The sequence below is a fragment of the Pomacea canaliculata genome, linkage group LG2 (genome assembly GCF_003073045.1).
Source record: "Pomacea canaliculata isolate SZHN2017 linkage group LG2, ASM307304v1, whole genome shotgun sequence".
In the NCBI taxonomy this organism is placed as follows: Eukaryota; Metazoa; Mollusca; class Gastropoda; order Architaenioglossa; family Ampullariidae; genus Pomacea; species Pomacea canaliculata.
Genome location: NC_037591.1, coordinates 11,145,977 through 11,162,484, shown reverse-complemented (window position 1 = coordinate 11,162,484; position 16,508 = coordinate 11,145,977). Strand labels below are relative to the sequence as shown.

The following is a 16,508-nucleotide window of genomic DNA, read 5'->3' as shown; positions in this document are numbered from 1 at the left end:
TTGAATACTAATTGGCACCGGAGGACAAAGACATTTTTTCTGTATAAATTTTGTGTGTTCGTAGTACTGCCTCTGATCTTAAAACAGAAAACAACACTGAAACAAGGATCAGTTTTCTCCTCGTAAATGGAATACTTCTTTAATAAATCTATTGCCTCGTTTTTATGATGTTGCTGTCACATACACAGTCTGAAGTAAACGTTTATTCGCATCTAAACATATTTGTTAGGTTTCTCATTTTCTTCTTCTTCGTCTTCTCCTACTCTTCCTCCTCTCTGTATTTCTGCTGTTATCTTCGTCAGTCTATTTGTCTACCCTTCTGCCTATCTGCATGAATGATAGTCTACTTGTCTGCTTGTTTGGGTTTTTTTTTTCCTTGCTTTCTTTCTGTTTAGTTCTTTATCTTTTCTTACTTTCTCTTTGGCCGCCGCAGCACGTGCAGTTGGATGCGAAAGCTTACAAGCTTTCAGAAGCTCAGGAAGCAAGTCAGCCTGAAAACAATATCCCTCCAGTCCCAGAAGCGTGTCTAACCAGGATGTATTTCCACCCTCCAACTAGGAGCAGAAAGTGGCGGGGAGGTTTCAGGCTGGGAGGGCAAAAAGGTAAAGGAAGGAAGGAAGTTTCTTGCTGTTTATTGGTGATCTGGGTTCAGCTGGTTGAGCCCATTCTTGTAATAGTTCGGTGGTAAGCTACAGCGAACTGCATACAACACTTGAACATGAACATGACGCTAACCCGACTGAAAAACTGTTTATTGTTGTTTTTGATTGCTTGTTTGGGGCTTTTTTGTTTTATTTTTTAAAATAAGTGTTTTAAGCTAATTGCAAGATACCAGTTTTCCAAATCTGAACAATCTGATACTGTGTTTTGGAAATAGGCCAAGGCCTCATTCCCTCATTGCTGTCATCATCAGTGAACTTTGAACTTTTATAGCGCGGTACCCTTGTGAAAGGCAGGATCATTGCGCTTTGCATAGACAAAAAACAACACAGACACAAATAATCCTGTGGTTCTTTTTGTAAATGTAAGACCATGATGGTCTTTTTGTTGACCTGATTGTCGACGTGTTACCTTTTTACTATAGCAAAATATTTTGGTCACATGTTTTCGCGCAACGAGCTGAGATTTTGAATAACTACGTGACATGCTTAAAACAAAAAACAAAGCATTTAATAAAATAGTCTAGTAACCAACTGACTATTTCTTTTTCCTATGTAGAGCTGCCCTTCACGACCGTGAATTTAGTTCTGCTGTGACGATCATGGCCTGAGTAGGAGTGCAACTTTTATCTCGAATGTCATCACCAAGGCTGTCAGAAACAATCACTGCTAAAGTCCGACCAGCGGTCAGGGATGTTTATTCAAGAAGATGCAAATAACCCGAGAGATTTATTCTCTGTGTGAATAAGTGCCCTGGTAATTGGAAGGGCCCTAAATGTGGTGGCAGTCCCTCCCTGCTGAGGAACATTTGTACATGTTTACTGAGCAATTATTGATCTCATCGCCTTTCCCGGGGCTCTCCGTCTTCAACGGTTCTGGAACTATATCTCACAGCGCACGTTTATTCTTTCCTATACCCTACTTCATCGTGCACAGTGAATCTTACTCACTCTTACTCATCAGCATGTCCACAGACGCTCACTCACTTGCTCATGACTGGCATCATCGCCATCATTCATCTCCATGACCTGTACTGGCTGACCTATGCTGGTCAGTTGGAGATTGAACAGATGCAGCGGCTGACAAGACAGGCCACTGAGTGCTTTCTTGAGCGGTGATAGGCAAATTTTGTGTGGCACTATCAGTCTACTTCTTTATGTTTGCCAGCCAGCTTTTCTTCTCTCTTCCTCGGAGTCGGCGTCGTCCAAGATACCGTGAAGTATGGTCTTGCAAGACCATGCCACGTGTTCCAACCAGGCTAAGTTGCGTTTTTTAATTTTTTAAAAAATTGTTTAATTAATTTATTTATTTTTGCCAGAATGGGTTCTTGGTGTCTCACCCGTGTGGCTTGCAGTAATCCGTAAGTCTCATGCTGTATGTAGGATGTTGGCAGCAAAATCCTGAGGCTTCTGGTCGCCAATGCCTGGACTCTGTCTTGTATTAGCAAGCCATGTCTCGCATCCCTGAAGCATGATGGGAACTAGTAGTGACTTTTTCAGGCGGTATTCGGTAGCAAACATGGAAATATTGCTCTACCAAATCTGCTCAGCTTTTACTGTTTTGTTTTTGTTTTGTTTTGTTTTGTTTTTTTGTTTTTTTTTGTTTTTTTGGTTTTTTTTTTTGCTGTTACAGTCCTCAGGGTGATGTCTATCGTGCTTTGGACAGAATAGCTTATGGGAACTGAAAACTGCTCATCTCTTCGATCTGTCTTTCACTCGGGTAGAGCTTTGCCTTGATCACCGAGGCTTTGTACAGCGCCTTGATGATTTAAATGAAGCCATGTTCAATTTTAAATTATCGCATAACGTGCTACAGATCTTGACAGACTCTGTCAAATGTATTGTTTAGGTCGGTAAAGTTGTGGAAAAGTTCCCACTGATGTAGTAGATGCTGACAGTTGAAGATATGTTTAACAGTGCAGTCAGTGCTCCTCTCTTTTCTTAAAACAGCCTGGTCTCTAAGATGGTCTTGAGATGATTTAAAATGATTTTGAACATCACTTTGCAAGGGTGATTATGCAGTTGTGGTATCAGTTGGGTTCAGTTCTTTGGAAGTGTCGTGACTAATGATTGTGAATATTTTATGTCATTCATTGCGTTCCCAGATCCTCTAGCATAATTAATGGTAGAAGTAAATAGGGAGGACCTTCGTGGTATTTTCCCCATCCTTCCTCACCAGGTCTTGTGGGACACTGTCAACGCCAGGTGATCTGTCTCTTCACACCATGTGCAGTTCTCTCCTCCAGTGGGACTGGTAGGTCTGCAGGTCTGTCGTGTTTGGCAGTCTTCGAGGACTTTGGTGTCTGTTTCCATCTAAACGTTGTAAGTAAATGTATGGTAATATACGTCATGGGATCAAACGAGGTCAAACATATAAAGTCAAGGTACCAGTGGCAATTTGGCCTCAGGGTGAAAATTAAAGTGGTGCATTTTATTCCATTGCTCGTGGAAGAAAGGTAGACAGGGAGTTGTTCGGGTTTGTGTGTGTGTGTGTGGGGGGGGGGGCTGTTTGGTTTTTTTTTGTGTGCGTGTGGTTGTTTTGTTTTTTTTTCCTTGTCCCAGTCTTCGAACCCAAACCGCAGTCAAGTACGGTAACCAAAACAATGAACACTATGCTGCCAAATACTCGCTGTGTTTGAATGTGTGTGGTGTGGTGGTGAGGGAGTTATAAGCTGCCGTGAATTCATTCACCTCTACTGACGCAAAAGCCTTTTGTAAATAAAGTGCATTCGTACTTGCCTTCGTCGTTTCCCAGAAATATCTTGACCCTTTTTCCATAAATGTCGGTAGCTGTGTTGACTAGAACTTAGCTCGCTGTAACTGTAACATTGAATCTGAATAATAAAAAAATGTTTCAGTGGAAACATCCTGTTTCATAATCGCAGTGACTAGCTATTCAACAATCTATTAATGAAATTACAAGAAACTCATCTTTGTACCACGAACTCCCCAAACTAAACAAGAATGGCTTTCTTAATCCCAGAAAATTTCAAAAATTACATGCGGAGGTTCGTGGGAGACGTTCTGTACGATGTTGGACATGAAGCGCTGTGTACCTTCACTTACCTGCCGTGGATTGTTGGTGTCCTCATTCTGTCAACAGGATGGATGTCGCCATATTGGCAGGTGGAGTCTGAGAAAGTCAGTGGTCTCTGGACATGGCGAGATAGTACAACATGGGGCTTTGTTGTATGGAACGCTTACAGGACAGGTAAATGGAAGATCCGGATTCATTGAATATCTAAACTTTGTGTTTAAATTTTTTTCAGATGATTTTGTTTATCGCTGTTTTTCCAAAATGTTGTTCTTTAGCTTTGGTATATGTGCGATTTTTAAATTATATATCTATACCATTTATTATTAGAATATGGCTTACCTTTTTTTAGTGATGTCATTTTTTTCTACTTTATGTCTCCTATCATTTATTATTGGTATATATCCGACTTTATCTGACCCATTGCTGCTTCTGTCCGCCGTCCTTTATGTAATTGTGTTGTAAAGGAAATTTTTCATTACGGAAAATGTATGAATTTTTGCTTTAATTATGTGTTTCTACCAGATGTTAGGGTTTAAAATCGAATTAAAAAATATTACTAGACCAGGTTTTTGACAGTCTATCTATTGTTGTCTGTCTTGATACAAGCTTACTTAACTACCTTTCCACCTGCCTGTCTGTTAAGCTGACTATGGCTGCACGTTTGTATGTAATAATAATAATAATAATAATAATACACTCAACCCTAACCCTAACACATATACACACAAACACGCACGCACAATCAGAAAATGTCATATAAGATGAAAAATGGCATAGAGTGTGCACTTCATTTTCTAACTGTTTCTGTTTTTTATTAAACCCTCATCTTTATCAAATCCATTCACCTCTACCACAGAAACACATTATCCCTATATTGATGTCAAAGCGGGTACTACGACTGTTGGCAGATCTCATACGGTGGGTGCAGGTGTATGAAGGACTAGGGTTCCTACTGTCATCATTATCTGTGATATCGTCATTGACAGCAGTGTGTGTCACCGAGCAGAGTGTCATCAATTTTTACAAACTCCTTGCCAGTGCCTGCTCTATGTTCGACGGTAGGTTTATTGCCGCCTTTACTTCTATTGTTATCGTCGATGACAATTCCACTGGCAGCATCGTTTACTAGTCTCGCTGCTGTCGTATCTTTATTAATAAGAATATAAATCATATATAACAACAAAAACTATTTTTAATCTGAACTTTTCTTGTGATTTCAGGTCCACTCATTCTTGCTGGATGCATAGTCTTCTGGGTACAGCTTGAAGGAGGACACACGGGTCCCTCATTCTGGCTTACTCTGATTGCTGGATTATTGCATGTCCCGAGGGGAATGGTGGGAATGAATGTAGTCTGGAAAATGTTGTCGCAGCAGAGAGAACAAGGGCTACATGAAAACTGAGAGACCCTTCCGTTTAGTGAACATTATTTACATCTGTAACGATATTTCTGACTCCGTATGTTACATTATAGTTTAAATAACTATCATTTTTCTTTTAGCTCAGCCTGGTTGTGCATAGATACTGCGTTGTGGTCATAGCCGAAAATTTATTAAAAACTGTGGAATTTTGCCAGATGACAAGTTGCAGTTACTGGTACACTTCAGTTATTTAAAGACGACCTGATGACTGGAGCAAACAAAATGCTTTCAGAGAAAACAGTTCGTCGTCTTGCTCGGACTGCTTGCTAAACCTTGTTTTGCTGTAGTCTGTAGAAATGTATTTATATTTAGTTCAGCTCGGCTCCTCTATTTAACTGTTAGTAAGAAATATTGAACGAGTGCTAGGAGTATATTTTACGTGAAAATAATTAGCAGTTCTGTTTTACTAATAAAATGTTTACTAAACACTGAATTTGAAGAGAAAAAAACTATGTATGAGCCCAACGAAACAACGTTTGAAGGGAGCGATGATTGACAGTAAACTGCTTTTATTATTATTATTAATGATGATGGTGGTGGTGTTATATAAATAGGCAATGAACGCAATGGGCTTGTACAAAAAGAGTTTGTAGGACAGTTAGGAATCTAAATTACAAAATTGTGAGAAGAGAGAGGAAAACCGATCAGAAAATGATTCTACCAGTACTGGAGGTATTCACGAAGGAGATGAGTCTTAATTTAAAGCAGCCGTGAAACGTGAACCTTGTGCAATTGAGAGACTGGGACCAGGTAATTATTTTGTATTTTAATCATAACAACACGGTTTATGTCCTTAATATGTGCCACTGACCCACTGTTTAATTTCCTATACAACATATCCCAGTCGGATGTGATAACCTATTCAGGTTAATATTTAGACCTTGCTTATCTAACCTCAATAGAACAGTTTGTTATGACTACCACAGCTACAGCTATGTTGGCAACAACCTCTATGCCCCAGGGCTGACACTCGTCTATTCAACTTCGATCATGCAGGCAGGCAGTTCCCAGACGATTTTGTACTCTTTTCTTCGATTGTCAAAAGCATGTTGTCCAAAAATATATTCCACTGAATGACTTAGTCAGCAAATTATTAGACATCTTCTTTGTCACATACCTTCTTTTAATTGAGAAGCTTTGAGGTTGAATATAAAACAGTATAAACATGGAAAGAACGCATTTCAACACCAGGTTGTTAGGTGAATAAAAGAGAGATATAGCTGAACACGTATGAGTGTGTGGGTGTATGGGGTGTATGTTCAGCAACTAGATCACCCGTGATCTAATAGTAAATGCCTTTTCAAAGAGGGTGGAGGATTGATATGTGTCTGTAACGTTTTCCGAGAATATCCATTCAGGAGAACACAATCTTTACACACCCAGTTTGTTTCTCACTGTGTTGTTCACAAGAACGAGGCCAGCAGTACAGGCTGTCCTTATCACCACCTCCAGTTGTAGATTTATCAAACATTACATAATGGGTGCATGGATTACAACATTGCTGGAGTCTTTTACGAGTCATTGCAAAAATATACTTCGAGAAGCCATCTACGAGATCGCTAACCGTTTCTTTAACAGCTTTGTTTATGCCTGCGCCTTTGTTCCCTGGGTTATTGGAGTCGCCATCTTGCTGGTCAGCTACTTGTCATCGCACTGGCAAGTCTCCTCTGACTTCAACAATGGCTTGTGGAGATGGTGTAACAAGAGTGACTGTGGCTTTGTTCCAAGGAGTTCTTACAACAAAGGTTGGTAACCGCTGCGTATTGGTGCTGATGCACTACTAATTTATATTTTTTTATAAATTAACATATTTTAGCCTTCTCTGTGGCTTTTTTTGTAAACAAATTATTTACTTCATTAACTCATAGATGGGAGCAGCATTATGGACAGAGAGCATGGAACTATCTCCTGTCTCCTGCAACCACATCATGATGTCAATTTGTAGTCATTATCATCATAACCATCGTTTTCGTCTTTGTCATCTTTACCCATTTTTACTAGTTAAAGTGTGTGTCAAAAACTGTGTCAAAAGATATGGGAAGAAAAGAAATGGCCAGAAGAATGGGCTCAGTCTATCATCATCCCACTCCCTAAGAAAGGGAACCTGAAGCAGTGCCAGAACTACAGAACCATCAGTCTGATAAGTCACCCAAGCAAAGTAATGCTCAGAATCATCCTCAACCGCTTAAAACCCATTGCAGAGGACCTGCTGGCAGAAGAACAGGCTGGCTTCAGGGCTGGAAGAAGCACGGTAGAACAGATCTTTAACTGCCGTGTTATGATAGAAAAACACCTGGAGCATCAACGTGAGCTATACCATAACTTCATCGATTTCAAAAAAGCTTTTGATCGTGTCTGGCACGATGGACTCTGGCAGGTCATGAGATCATTCAACATAGAGGAGGGACTGATCCAGATGGTAGCAGCACTCTACAAGAACGCCTCCAGCGCGTGCTTCTCAACAACCAGCTAGGCGAGTTCTTCGCGATGACGATCGGGGTCCGTCAAGGGTGCCTACTCTCTCCCATCCTTTTTAACATCTTCCTTGAAAAAATCATGCAAGAAACCCTCCACAACCACCTTACCTCAATCTCCATTGGTGGCAGACCCCTGTGCAACCTACGCTTTGCAGATGACATTGACCTCATGGCAGGCAGTAACAACGAACTTCAGGATTTGACGGACAGACTCTCCAGGCGTGCGGGGGCCTATGGCATGGAAATAAGCTCAGAGAAGAGCAAAGTAATGATTATTTCCACCACCGACAACAGCAGCAACATCGTCATGAACGGCCAGAAACTGGAGGAGGTCAACAGCTTCAAGTACTTGGGTGCCACCCTGACTAGAGATGGTTGCTGTACAACAGAGATCCGTATCAGGATTGGTATGGCAACATCCGCAATGTCCAGGCTGGATAGGATCTGGCGAAGCAACTCAATCAGCTTCAGTACCAAGCACAGGCTGTACAAGTCCCTCGTAGTGTCAATCCTACTCTACGGCTGCGAAACTTGGACGCTGCTTGCCGCAACGGAAAAGAAACTCCAGGCCTTTGAGAACAAGTGCCTGAGAAAGCTGCTCCGCATCTCGTACCGCGAACACAAGACCAACGCATACGTACGGAGCACCGTGACCTCCCTCGTGGGCCCACAAGAACCCCTTCTGACAACAGTGAAGCGGCGCAAGCTCGCCTGGTTCGGTCACGTCACCCGCCACAACACCCTGTCCAAGACGATCCTACAAGGAACCCTCGAAGGGAGCCGTCGTCGTGGTCGTCCGAGGAAAAGCTGGGTCACCAACATCAAAGAATGGACCGAACGCGAGATGCCAGACCTTCTCTCCTCTGCTCAAGACAGGACCGGGTGGAAAATTCTGTCTGTCGCTGCTGCCGGACGGTCCCCCCTACGCCCGGACCGGGCATGGGATTGACCTGACCTGACCTGACTAGTTAAAGCAACTCTTGTGCTTTCCTTTCTCAATATGGATGTGTATGTGTCGCCATGCGTGAAAATGTATCTTTGTGTCATTGCGTCTGTGTGTGTGTTGTTTCTTTTTATATATATATAGTGGTGGTTCTTAAGTGATGTGTCTTAGAAAAAAATTAGGTTATTTTTAACCTACGTATTCCTATATATGTATTGAATTTTGAATTTATAGCCACTTTAACAATTGTTTTCTATACTTTGTTGCAGTCTTTTTAAGGTGTGCACAAGTATCCGAGACTCTAGGACTTCTGTTTCATGCCGTCTCAGTATACGCGTGGGTGCAAGTAGTTAAACCCAGTGTGATCGATCCCCGGTTGGCCTCGTGGTACAAAACAATTGCCTGCCTTTGTAGTATAGCTGCAGGTGTGTTTAAATTAAACTTCTCTATTTCAATTAATTAAATATTTCTTCTTATTTTTGTGTCATTGTAATCGTCTGATCTTTTAAACTGTGCTGGTTAATATTAGACCCTGAAGGGTTAACAAGACAGATGCATGCAACATAAAGGGGAAACAAAACAATATTCTTGGCATCCTCAGGGTATTACTGAGTCCTGTTCACTATATAACTGCAGTCTTTGAGTTCAGTCGTTAGGACTTTGAGTTTTCTCTATTAATTTTTTTTAATGACTCTCAGCACCATAATTTTCCTGCTCCGTCTGAAGTTCGGGGCCTTGCCTAGGGTGTTTGCAGACTAGATGATGGTTAACACGCTGGAAATGAGTGGTGTAAGGACCGTAGCCATGTATTAACTTTTACTAAGTACAGACTGAACCATGTCTTCGCTCACATTTTCGAATTGCGAGATTGTCTTTTCCTAGCACAACCTTGATAATTTAATTCGATCCATCTTGGTCAAGGGTTGTGCACAATAGTATAAACTTTATAAAATACTAAATTGTTATTTTCTTTGTACTGACAAGACGTGCAATTAATTACTGTCAACACATTTGCAATTTTTTTTCCCGAGTTGATTATTTTAATGCAGTTCTTGCTGCCACTACCGATGATAATTTCCAAAAAACTTCAGAGAGATTTTGTATTATGCTTTTTCATGTTACATTAGTTTTCTTTATACATCATGTGATCGTCGCGTTCAGAAATGTTCTGATGATGCTAAGAGCTCGTGTTGTAGATGTTCGTGCAAAACCAACCAAATTTTCTGGAAACACAAGAAGACTATCACTCACAGCAATGTTTCATCAAAGATTAAGCGCGCGAGCAAAGTTCAAAGGTCGAGTTATGAGTGGTTTTGTTGCAGGTTCATTCATACTCATTGGCTGCGCCATTTTCTGGATGAAGACCTCCAACGCAGGTCCTTCTTTCTCGCTGGCGGCGCTTGGCGGAATGTTGCATCTTCCGTGTGGAGTGTTAGGACTGGTTACACTAAAAAGTATTATCAGAACACGAACTCGAAATAGAGCGGTAGTTAATAATCATTAGGCCTTTTTTTCAGAAGTAATTTAAACATTTAGAGATGTGTGTGTGCTGCAATTGTCTTATTTTTCTAAATCTTCTTATTTACTGAAATTCACCATATTAAGACCACAATAGACGAAGTAAATACAGTAAGATTAATTTGATTGCTCTTTAAATATTATGTGGAAATAAAATAATCTATTCCTTACAAATTTCTTTTTAACTCACCACATCTTTCTTGGAAAACTATTTTCAAGAGTATTGGAAAACCACAGCTACAGATGGGCAACAAAAATGGTCAGTTTTCTTTTTAACTGAGGACAGAGGACACTGTCATAAGTGAAACATTACGCCATGACCTCGTAACCTTTAAAATTAGGGGTTGGTGGAGGGCAGAGAGATGAATGAACGACACAAACTGATGACATCTCTGGACTTACAGCTACCTTGCCTCCCACAACCAGTTGATCAGTCTATTCTACGTCAGTAACGATCTTCTCTACATAAACTTCGCCTGTGTTGCTGCTTCCAAACTGGAACTGAAAAGAGTAGAAGTAAAGCGGGGCACCAAAGATTTCTGATTATTTTTGTATAATGAAACTGTAATTATTTATTTGGAACTTCTTAAGCTGACTTATGAAATATAAATACTTTTACTTTTTTATTTTGTTTTTGTTTTTGTTTACTTCTTTTGCATTGCAGTGGATGGGATGTTTTCTTTACGTCCTGTGACGTGAAGGCCTCCAGGTGATTATATTCACCGATGATTTTTCTAGGAGTGAAATTTAATATTTTTCTATTCTTTCTTTTACGTTCATCCTTATTTTTGCATACAAAGTACACTACCAAAAGGTCTCACAAAATGCATTGTTTTCAGTTTACTAATAGATAATAAGTTATACTGTACTGGTTACGCAAGCTTCGATGTGCTCCGATTAATAACTATTAGTGTGAGTGTACTCCATTTTAAGAAACACACAGCTCTGTGCTTAAAAGGTGTTCAGAGCTCCTCTTGTAGTGTTAGTGTGTCCACGATAGAGATGATGTGAAATACAATACATTAGTCCAAATAGGATTTGTGTCCGACATTTGATGTCCACAAAACGTCAGTTGTACTTTGTGATTGGATGTTTGACTGAAATAAAATTCGTTTTTATTTATCAAGATGTGGCATGTGTTGTGCTCTCTATGAGAAGTATGAAGAGTTATGCTACCTTGTGTTTATTAGACTTTTTCTCCCTCTACTTAAGAATTTTAAAACGTTGGTCTAAGCAGTTCTCCTAACTTGTAAACAGCAGAGATCCCTCAAAGGGAAAGACAAGTCAACTAGAAAATCATATACTAACGTTCTGTGTCATATCAAATTACTGGCTGCAATATAATCTGACATGTCTATACTTCGTACATAGTGACTGATCAGCGACCTACATTCAAAGAAAGAGGAAAAAACTTAAACCATAATTATTTAATCGGTTTACAGTCTTACATTAACTGCTATTTGAATGGCTGGGTCTGTAAATCTCTCGGCGCATGTTCGTCACCGTTCGTCACCCACAACCTGAAGCTTAAGCTCAGCTATATATTCCACCAGTCATTTCTCAGAAAGGAACCGGGCAACGCAATGCACTTGTGTCAACCTTTCGTGCGTTTCAATCAACAACAACAACTACCGACACTGAGGAGAACAGCAGGGTGTTCAGAAAGGTGTACTCCCCCAGCAAGGCAAACTCGTCTCTAATTGAAAGCAAAGAGGTGCTGCACGGCACTAGAAAGATGGCGATGGCCAACATTGTACAAGCGGTGGTGGACGTACGTGATCGTGTCACGAACTATATTAATCAGTCTGCTCAGGAACGAGTTAAAGCGACTGCAGAGGGCACTCTGTACGGTTTCTTGATCAAGCACTCGCTTGTCATGAAAATCACTGGCTTTTGTCTTTTGCTCGTGGGCTTTTGGAATCCTTTCTGGTATGACACCGGCTATAATGGCTTCTCGACCTCATGTAAGAAGCACGCGTCGGGAAATGATTTAAACAGATTATACAATACAGGTAAGTGGCAGTAGCTAATTAAATTTAGCCGCAATGAAACAGTAACAACACTATTTATCTTTTCTTTCTTCCCTCACCAACTTTCTTTCGGCGCTCGCGTGTGTGTATGTGGGAGGTGTGTGTTCGCTCGCATGTATGTGTGTGAATGTGTTTTTGAATATGGTGTGTATGTGAATGTGTGTGTGTGTATTCTTATGTGTGTGAGAGAGCTTTAAACCCATCATTGATCCTTCATTGCGTGTTTAGCCGCCATTGATCACAGCAATACACGCGACAGCAACCATCTCGCCCTCCTTTTCTAAGTATACGCTTACTTGCTCTTCTTTACGGACATTATTAATGCTGACTTCGTGGATCGTTTGAATGTACTTTAGGCTTGATATGGTGGGTGCAACTATATGAGATCATTGGTCTCCTGCTCTCAGCTGGCTTTGTATTATCGCTCCTGGAAAAGTATTTCCCTGACCAGCTCATCACTGGAAAGCTTTCCCGCGTCTGCTCCATATTGGATGGTAAGATTATTATTTTCTGGTGGGATTTCTGTTTTTGGTTTTTATTTGTTAGCTATTGGATGTCAAGCCAGAGCAATAATAGTCCTGCAAACAACTCCTTAGAATAAGAATAAACATTACAAAAAAATCTTTCTGGGAAAATGGAGTAGTATTGGTTTTGTTTGGCAGTCCAGATATTGAGTAAAAATCAGGGTTCACCTAACAACAAGGTTTTGAATTACAGGTCCCTTCGTACTCGCTGGGTGCATCATTTACTTCGTGCAAACGATGAATGTGCGTGTATACCTTGGGGCCACCTTCATAGCCGGCCTTTTGCTTTTTCCGAGTGGAATGTTGGAAATACGAGAACTGCTGAAGAAGAAGGAGTGATTAAAAGGGTGAACAAAAAAATAAATAAATAAATAAATAAATAAATAAAGATTTCAAAGAACGGAATCATGGAACTAATTATTTTTCTGTTCATCTTATGTTTTTTCGTGGTGTTGTTAGTTTAGGTGTCGGTAAGATTAGATACTGTTGTCAAGCTCTTTCTTATTGAACTACAAATGGTGAAACTACTGTATCGCTACAGAGGAACTCCCTGTAGCAGACAGATAATACTGACATGAAAACAAGAACAGCAGGATATATTTATCAGGTGTGATAATAACTGCAAGTTTTGCTCAGCTGCAGGTTCAAATGCAGAAATCAATATATTAGTAAATATCACTTTATGTACAAACAAAAGCTGAAGACAAAAAAATTGTGTGAATGAAGCAAGTTATTTATAGCTCTGTTTATATGTCATTAGTGCTGTGATCAGTAGATTTTTCGAAGAAGTCGGTCACATATTGGATTAAAACGAAAGTACAGTCCGCTGAAGGAAAATCCAGGCTTTGGGTTGAAAGACTATTCTTAATCATTTTAGGGAAAAGGGAGAGAAACTCAACCATCGAACTACTGCGACAGCCAGAGCTTACAACATCAACATTAACTACGTTGCTTAATCCGATCCTTCTCAGTTTTCCTTTTTATTTATTTTTATTTTTGTTTTATTTCCTTGCTTGCTCTCGTCTTTATTAATGAAATATGACCGTATTAAGAAATCTTAAGGATATCACATATTTTATAGATTACTCGTATGTGGGAATCTTTTTATAATGTTGTTTGTTTTTAAATTTCTGTGCATCTCACATGTACATGTTACAAGGTTGTTTACATGTCCCGAGGGAACGTTTTGTCAGATGAATAAGAATTGCAAATGATAGTGAAAAATATGCTGTGGTTTACCGATTAGCAAATAAAATGTTCTCCGGGGGGAATATTCCCCAGCATTGCTCCCGAGAGATGAGGGTTTAGATGGCAAGTCTATTTGTATAGGTAAGTTCATTTTTCTGTTTAATGGAATGATGCACTGTGGTAACATAAAGCTTGAGTTTTCGTGTTTTATCGTCTATAACATGGAAATTCATGGTTTTTCTATCCACAAAAATGTTTTAGACTGCTTGTAAGCGCTGGACGATATACACAGCACATCATTAATAACAAAGGTTGAAGATGCAATATAGGAAGTTTGTCTTGTGATGATTACGGAGTAAAACTTCTGTTCAGCGTGGGTCAACAGCAAGGGAATCAAAGAGTGGTTCGCCTCCATATGCGGAGGTTCGCATCCATGTTATGTAGTTCACTTTACTTGCGACAATCCTTACTGTGCTTATACCTGGAATGGTATATTCAGGGTATATCTCTTTATGCAACAGAGGAGGTATGTATCGATGTATGTGTGTTTGTATGCAAGTAATACTGTGGTCGACAAGTAAGTAAAAACTTACAGAGATGTCGCAGGAAGAAATATTCTCATTGTTTCGGGTAACTTGTTAGGAATAAATTACTCCACGCTGAAGAAACAGAAAAATACTACTGTAGCCTTTATTAGCAATATTCCTTTTACATACCTTCACAGGTAGATGGTAAACGATTTTATAGGTTGTCGTCCCTCCAAGCGATTGCGAAAGATAACAGTCACTGTGCGGTCCAGTAGCTGTAGGATTAAGTCCCTCACATGAGACAGCTGACGTGGAATCAGATGCACAATTAAAAGAGAAATTTAATCTTATTAGTTTTAATTTGAATGTGTGAATACCATGTATTCATACGCAAATGATTTTTCCCTTCTTACAGATTCATTCAATCAGTCCTTGTGGTCCTGAACAGAAATTTGTTTTCGGTTAACACAAACAGCACTTAAAGCACATCACGAGCAACAAAAGCAAACAAAAAGCCACGATCGATGATAATTTCTATTTGGTTATTAAACATGCATCTAACTGATGATTTTGGTCTTAAATTTTAATTAGGGATCCACGATGGAGGAGATGTCACATTTGAGTTGCAATTTCTCAATTTTTCTATTTTATTCCTTTTACATTTGCATGAAATTCGAAATTATAAATTTATTTGAAACAGATGGTAGATCTTCATAATGACTACAACTTATTATTGTTTAAGAAATCGTGCGATACTGATAGATATAAACTTTACGATCAATCAAAACATTTCCAGTGGACACTGAGCTTAAGCTGGAAGAGGACAAGAAAATTTCCCTCTTAAAGGGCTCGCCTGATGCAGCAGCGGAACTAGTTTTCTCCTTCACTGGAAATCTTTAAGTTGAATTGTCATGCTGCCACTTCCTGTTCCTACATCAAAGAATGATGTAACTGCTCGCCACCCTAAGGGACGCTGCGAGCTAATGGACTTTAAGCCATTGCACTCCATCAGTGTCCCTACACTTGACGCCTTATCAAACACTCTAGGCTGCCTCTGAACCCTTCAGCCATCTTGTCTCACGTGGTCAGCCACAGCGTCGCCACCCGATACCCTAGAGGTGGTGCGCATCAGTCTGCTTAGCAGCTCACCTCTGTTGACGTTCGTTTCCTAAATCATCAATTAACGTCCCACCCGTCCAGATAAATTACTGAGCCAGTGGGGAAGACCACACACAAAGATGGCAGACAGTCAAAACACGTGAATCATCAAACTGTCAGTGTTCAAAGTGATCACATCATATCTTATACTTGAAAACGTCAGGCTGCTATGAAATATCGATGCAGGAAAGGGCGTTTCCAGATTTAATATTCCTACTTCAATGTTAGCTATTAATTGATAGATGTAATTAAAGAGGATCCTCTTGGATGTAATTACCGGTCGGAAGTAGTACTTGGCTGCGATTTGTTAAGAATATTGTGAGTGATGAATTGTATCCACATCAAGACGGAAGAGCTGGTGCCAGGACATAGTGGGTTAATTGTTCTAATCCGGGTAGACGGCGAAGATCGATTAATTGCTGAGTCGAAGGCTGTACCAGAGTGAGGCGGCTATAAATAGATAACTTCTCCGATGATAAATCAAATTTGTGTGCGGGAGATGAAACCTGAATCCAGGACTTTAAAGGTTCAAAGTATTGGTGAGATTACCATAAGCCAGGAAACCGCAGGTCAGAGAGTGGAGACAAAGCATTCTTGACAGTATTCAGTGTGTATGTGTGTGCGTGCGCACGTTTTCGGGTGCCGTTTCTCGAATGTGGTATTATTGTCACAAAAGTGGTTACAGCTTCCTGAACATTCAGAAGTTAAAACTAAGCATGTGTACAGGAAAGTAAAATGGGAAGAAGCACCCTCCTGTACACACACATATAAGAGAAAGAAATGCGCCGTAAGTAGTGCCTTTCACATTCATTCAGAAGAAACAAGCAAAAAAAAAAAAAAAAAAATCTCGCGCTCCTGTAAGCATTGAAGCACGTGAAACACGTACAGTCAGGCATAGACATCTATGTTGATGACGTTTGCTCATTAGCCAGCCATGTTTTTCATCCTGGGGTCACTCTGTGCAAGGAGCTCGGCTTTGAAACCAGTCAATATCTTGAGGGAGTGACCGTTAGAGAAAAGAGTTTCAG

General features: G+C 40.1%; 3 protein-coding genes across 5 annotated transcripts; all 3 read left to right on the top strand.

Annotated features, from left to right (window-relative positions):
- The first annotated feature begins 3,459 nt into the window (after positions 1-3,459).
- Positions 3,460-5,580, top strand: LOC112557795. 2 transcript variants are annotated; one of them, XM_025227838.1, is made up of 3 exons: positions 3,460-3,869; positions 4,552-4,753; positions 4,916-5,580. In XM_025227838.1, exons 1-3 carry the CDS (start codon positions 3,690-3,692, stop codon positions 5,095-5,097), a joined length of 564 nt encoding a protein of 187 aa, XP_025083623.1. In that variant the 5' UTR covers positions 3,460-3,689; the 3' UTR covers positions 5,098-5,580. The 2 variants fall into 2 exon arrangements, with proteins under 2 accessions (XP_025083623.1, XP_025083622.1); XM_025227837.1 differs by having other exon boundaries at positions 3,480-3,869; positions 4,604-4,753.
- Positions 5,581-6,448: 868 nt separating this feature from the next.
- Positions 6,449-11,193, top strand: LOC112557796. The gene is made up of 3 exons (XM_025227839.1): positions 6,449-6,860; positions 8,805-8,960; positions 9,858-11,193. Exons 1-3 carry the CDS (start codon positions 6,593-6,595, stop codon positions 10,037-10,039), a joined length of 606 nt encoding a protein of 201 aa, XP_025083624.1. The 5' UTR covers positions 6,449-6,592; the 3' UTR covers positions 10,040-11,193.
- A 393-nt stretch (positions 11,194-11,586) lies between these two features.
- On the top strand, positions 11,587-14,835 carry LOC112558250. 2 transcript variants are annotated; one of them, XM_025228602.1, is made up of 4 exons: positions 11,587-12,065; positions 12,440-12,577; positions 12,801-12,954; positions 13,485-14,830. In XM_025228602.1, the coding sequence occupies exons 1-3, from the start codon at positions 11,789-11,791 to the stop codon at positions 12,944-12,946; spliced, it is 561 nt and encodes a 186-aa protein (XP_025084387.1). In that variant the 5' UTR covers positions 11,587-11,788; the 3' UTR covers positions 12,947-12,954; positions 13,485-14,830. The 2 variants fall into 2 exon arrangements, with proteins under 2 accessions (XP_025084387.1, XP_025084385.1); XM_025228600.1 differs by having other exon boundaries at positions 12,801-14,835.
- Positions 14,836-16,508: the final 1,673 nt, after the last annotated feature.

Coding starts and splice junctions, on each gene's coding strand:
- LOC112558250 (XM_025228600.1), top strand. CDS start 11,789: ATGGCGATGGCCAACATTGTACAAGCGGTGGTGGACGTACGTGATCGT. Junction 12,066..12,439: donor AAACAGATTATACAATACAG/GTAAGTGGCAGT, acceptor AATGTACTTTAG/GCTTGATATGGTGGGTGCAA. Junction 12,578..12,800: donor CGTCTGCTCCATATTGGATG/GTAAGATTATTA, acceptor TTTGAATTACAG/GTCCCTTCGTACTCGCTGGG.
- LOC112557796 (XM_025227839.1), top strand. CDS start 6,593: ATGGGTGCATGGATTACAACATTGCTGGAGTCTTTTACGAGTCATTGC. Junction 6,861..8,804: donor AAGGAGTTCTTACAACAAAG/GTTGGTAACCGC, acceptor ACTTTGTTGCAG/TCTTTTTAAGGTGTGCACAA. Junction 8,961..9,857: donor CCTTTGTAGTATAGCTGCAG/GTGTGTTTAAAT, acceptor GTTTTGTTGCAG/GTTCATTCATACTCATTGGC.
- LOC112557795 (XM_025227837.1), top strand. CDS start 3,623: ATGGCTTTCTTAATCCCAGAAAATTTCAAAAATTACATGCGGAGGTTC. Junction 3,870..4,603: donor ATGGAACGCTTACAGGACAG/GTAAATGGAAGA, acceptor GACTGTTGGCAG/ATCTCATACGGTGGGTGCAG. Junction 4,754..4,915: donor TGCCTGCTCTATGTTCGACG/GTAGGTTTATTG, acceptor TTGTGATTTCAG/GTCCACTCATTCTTGCTGGA.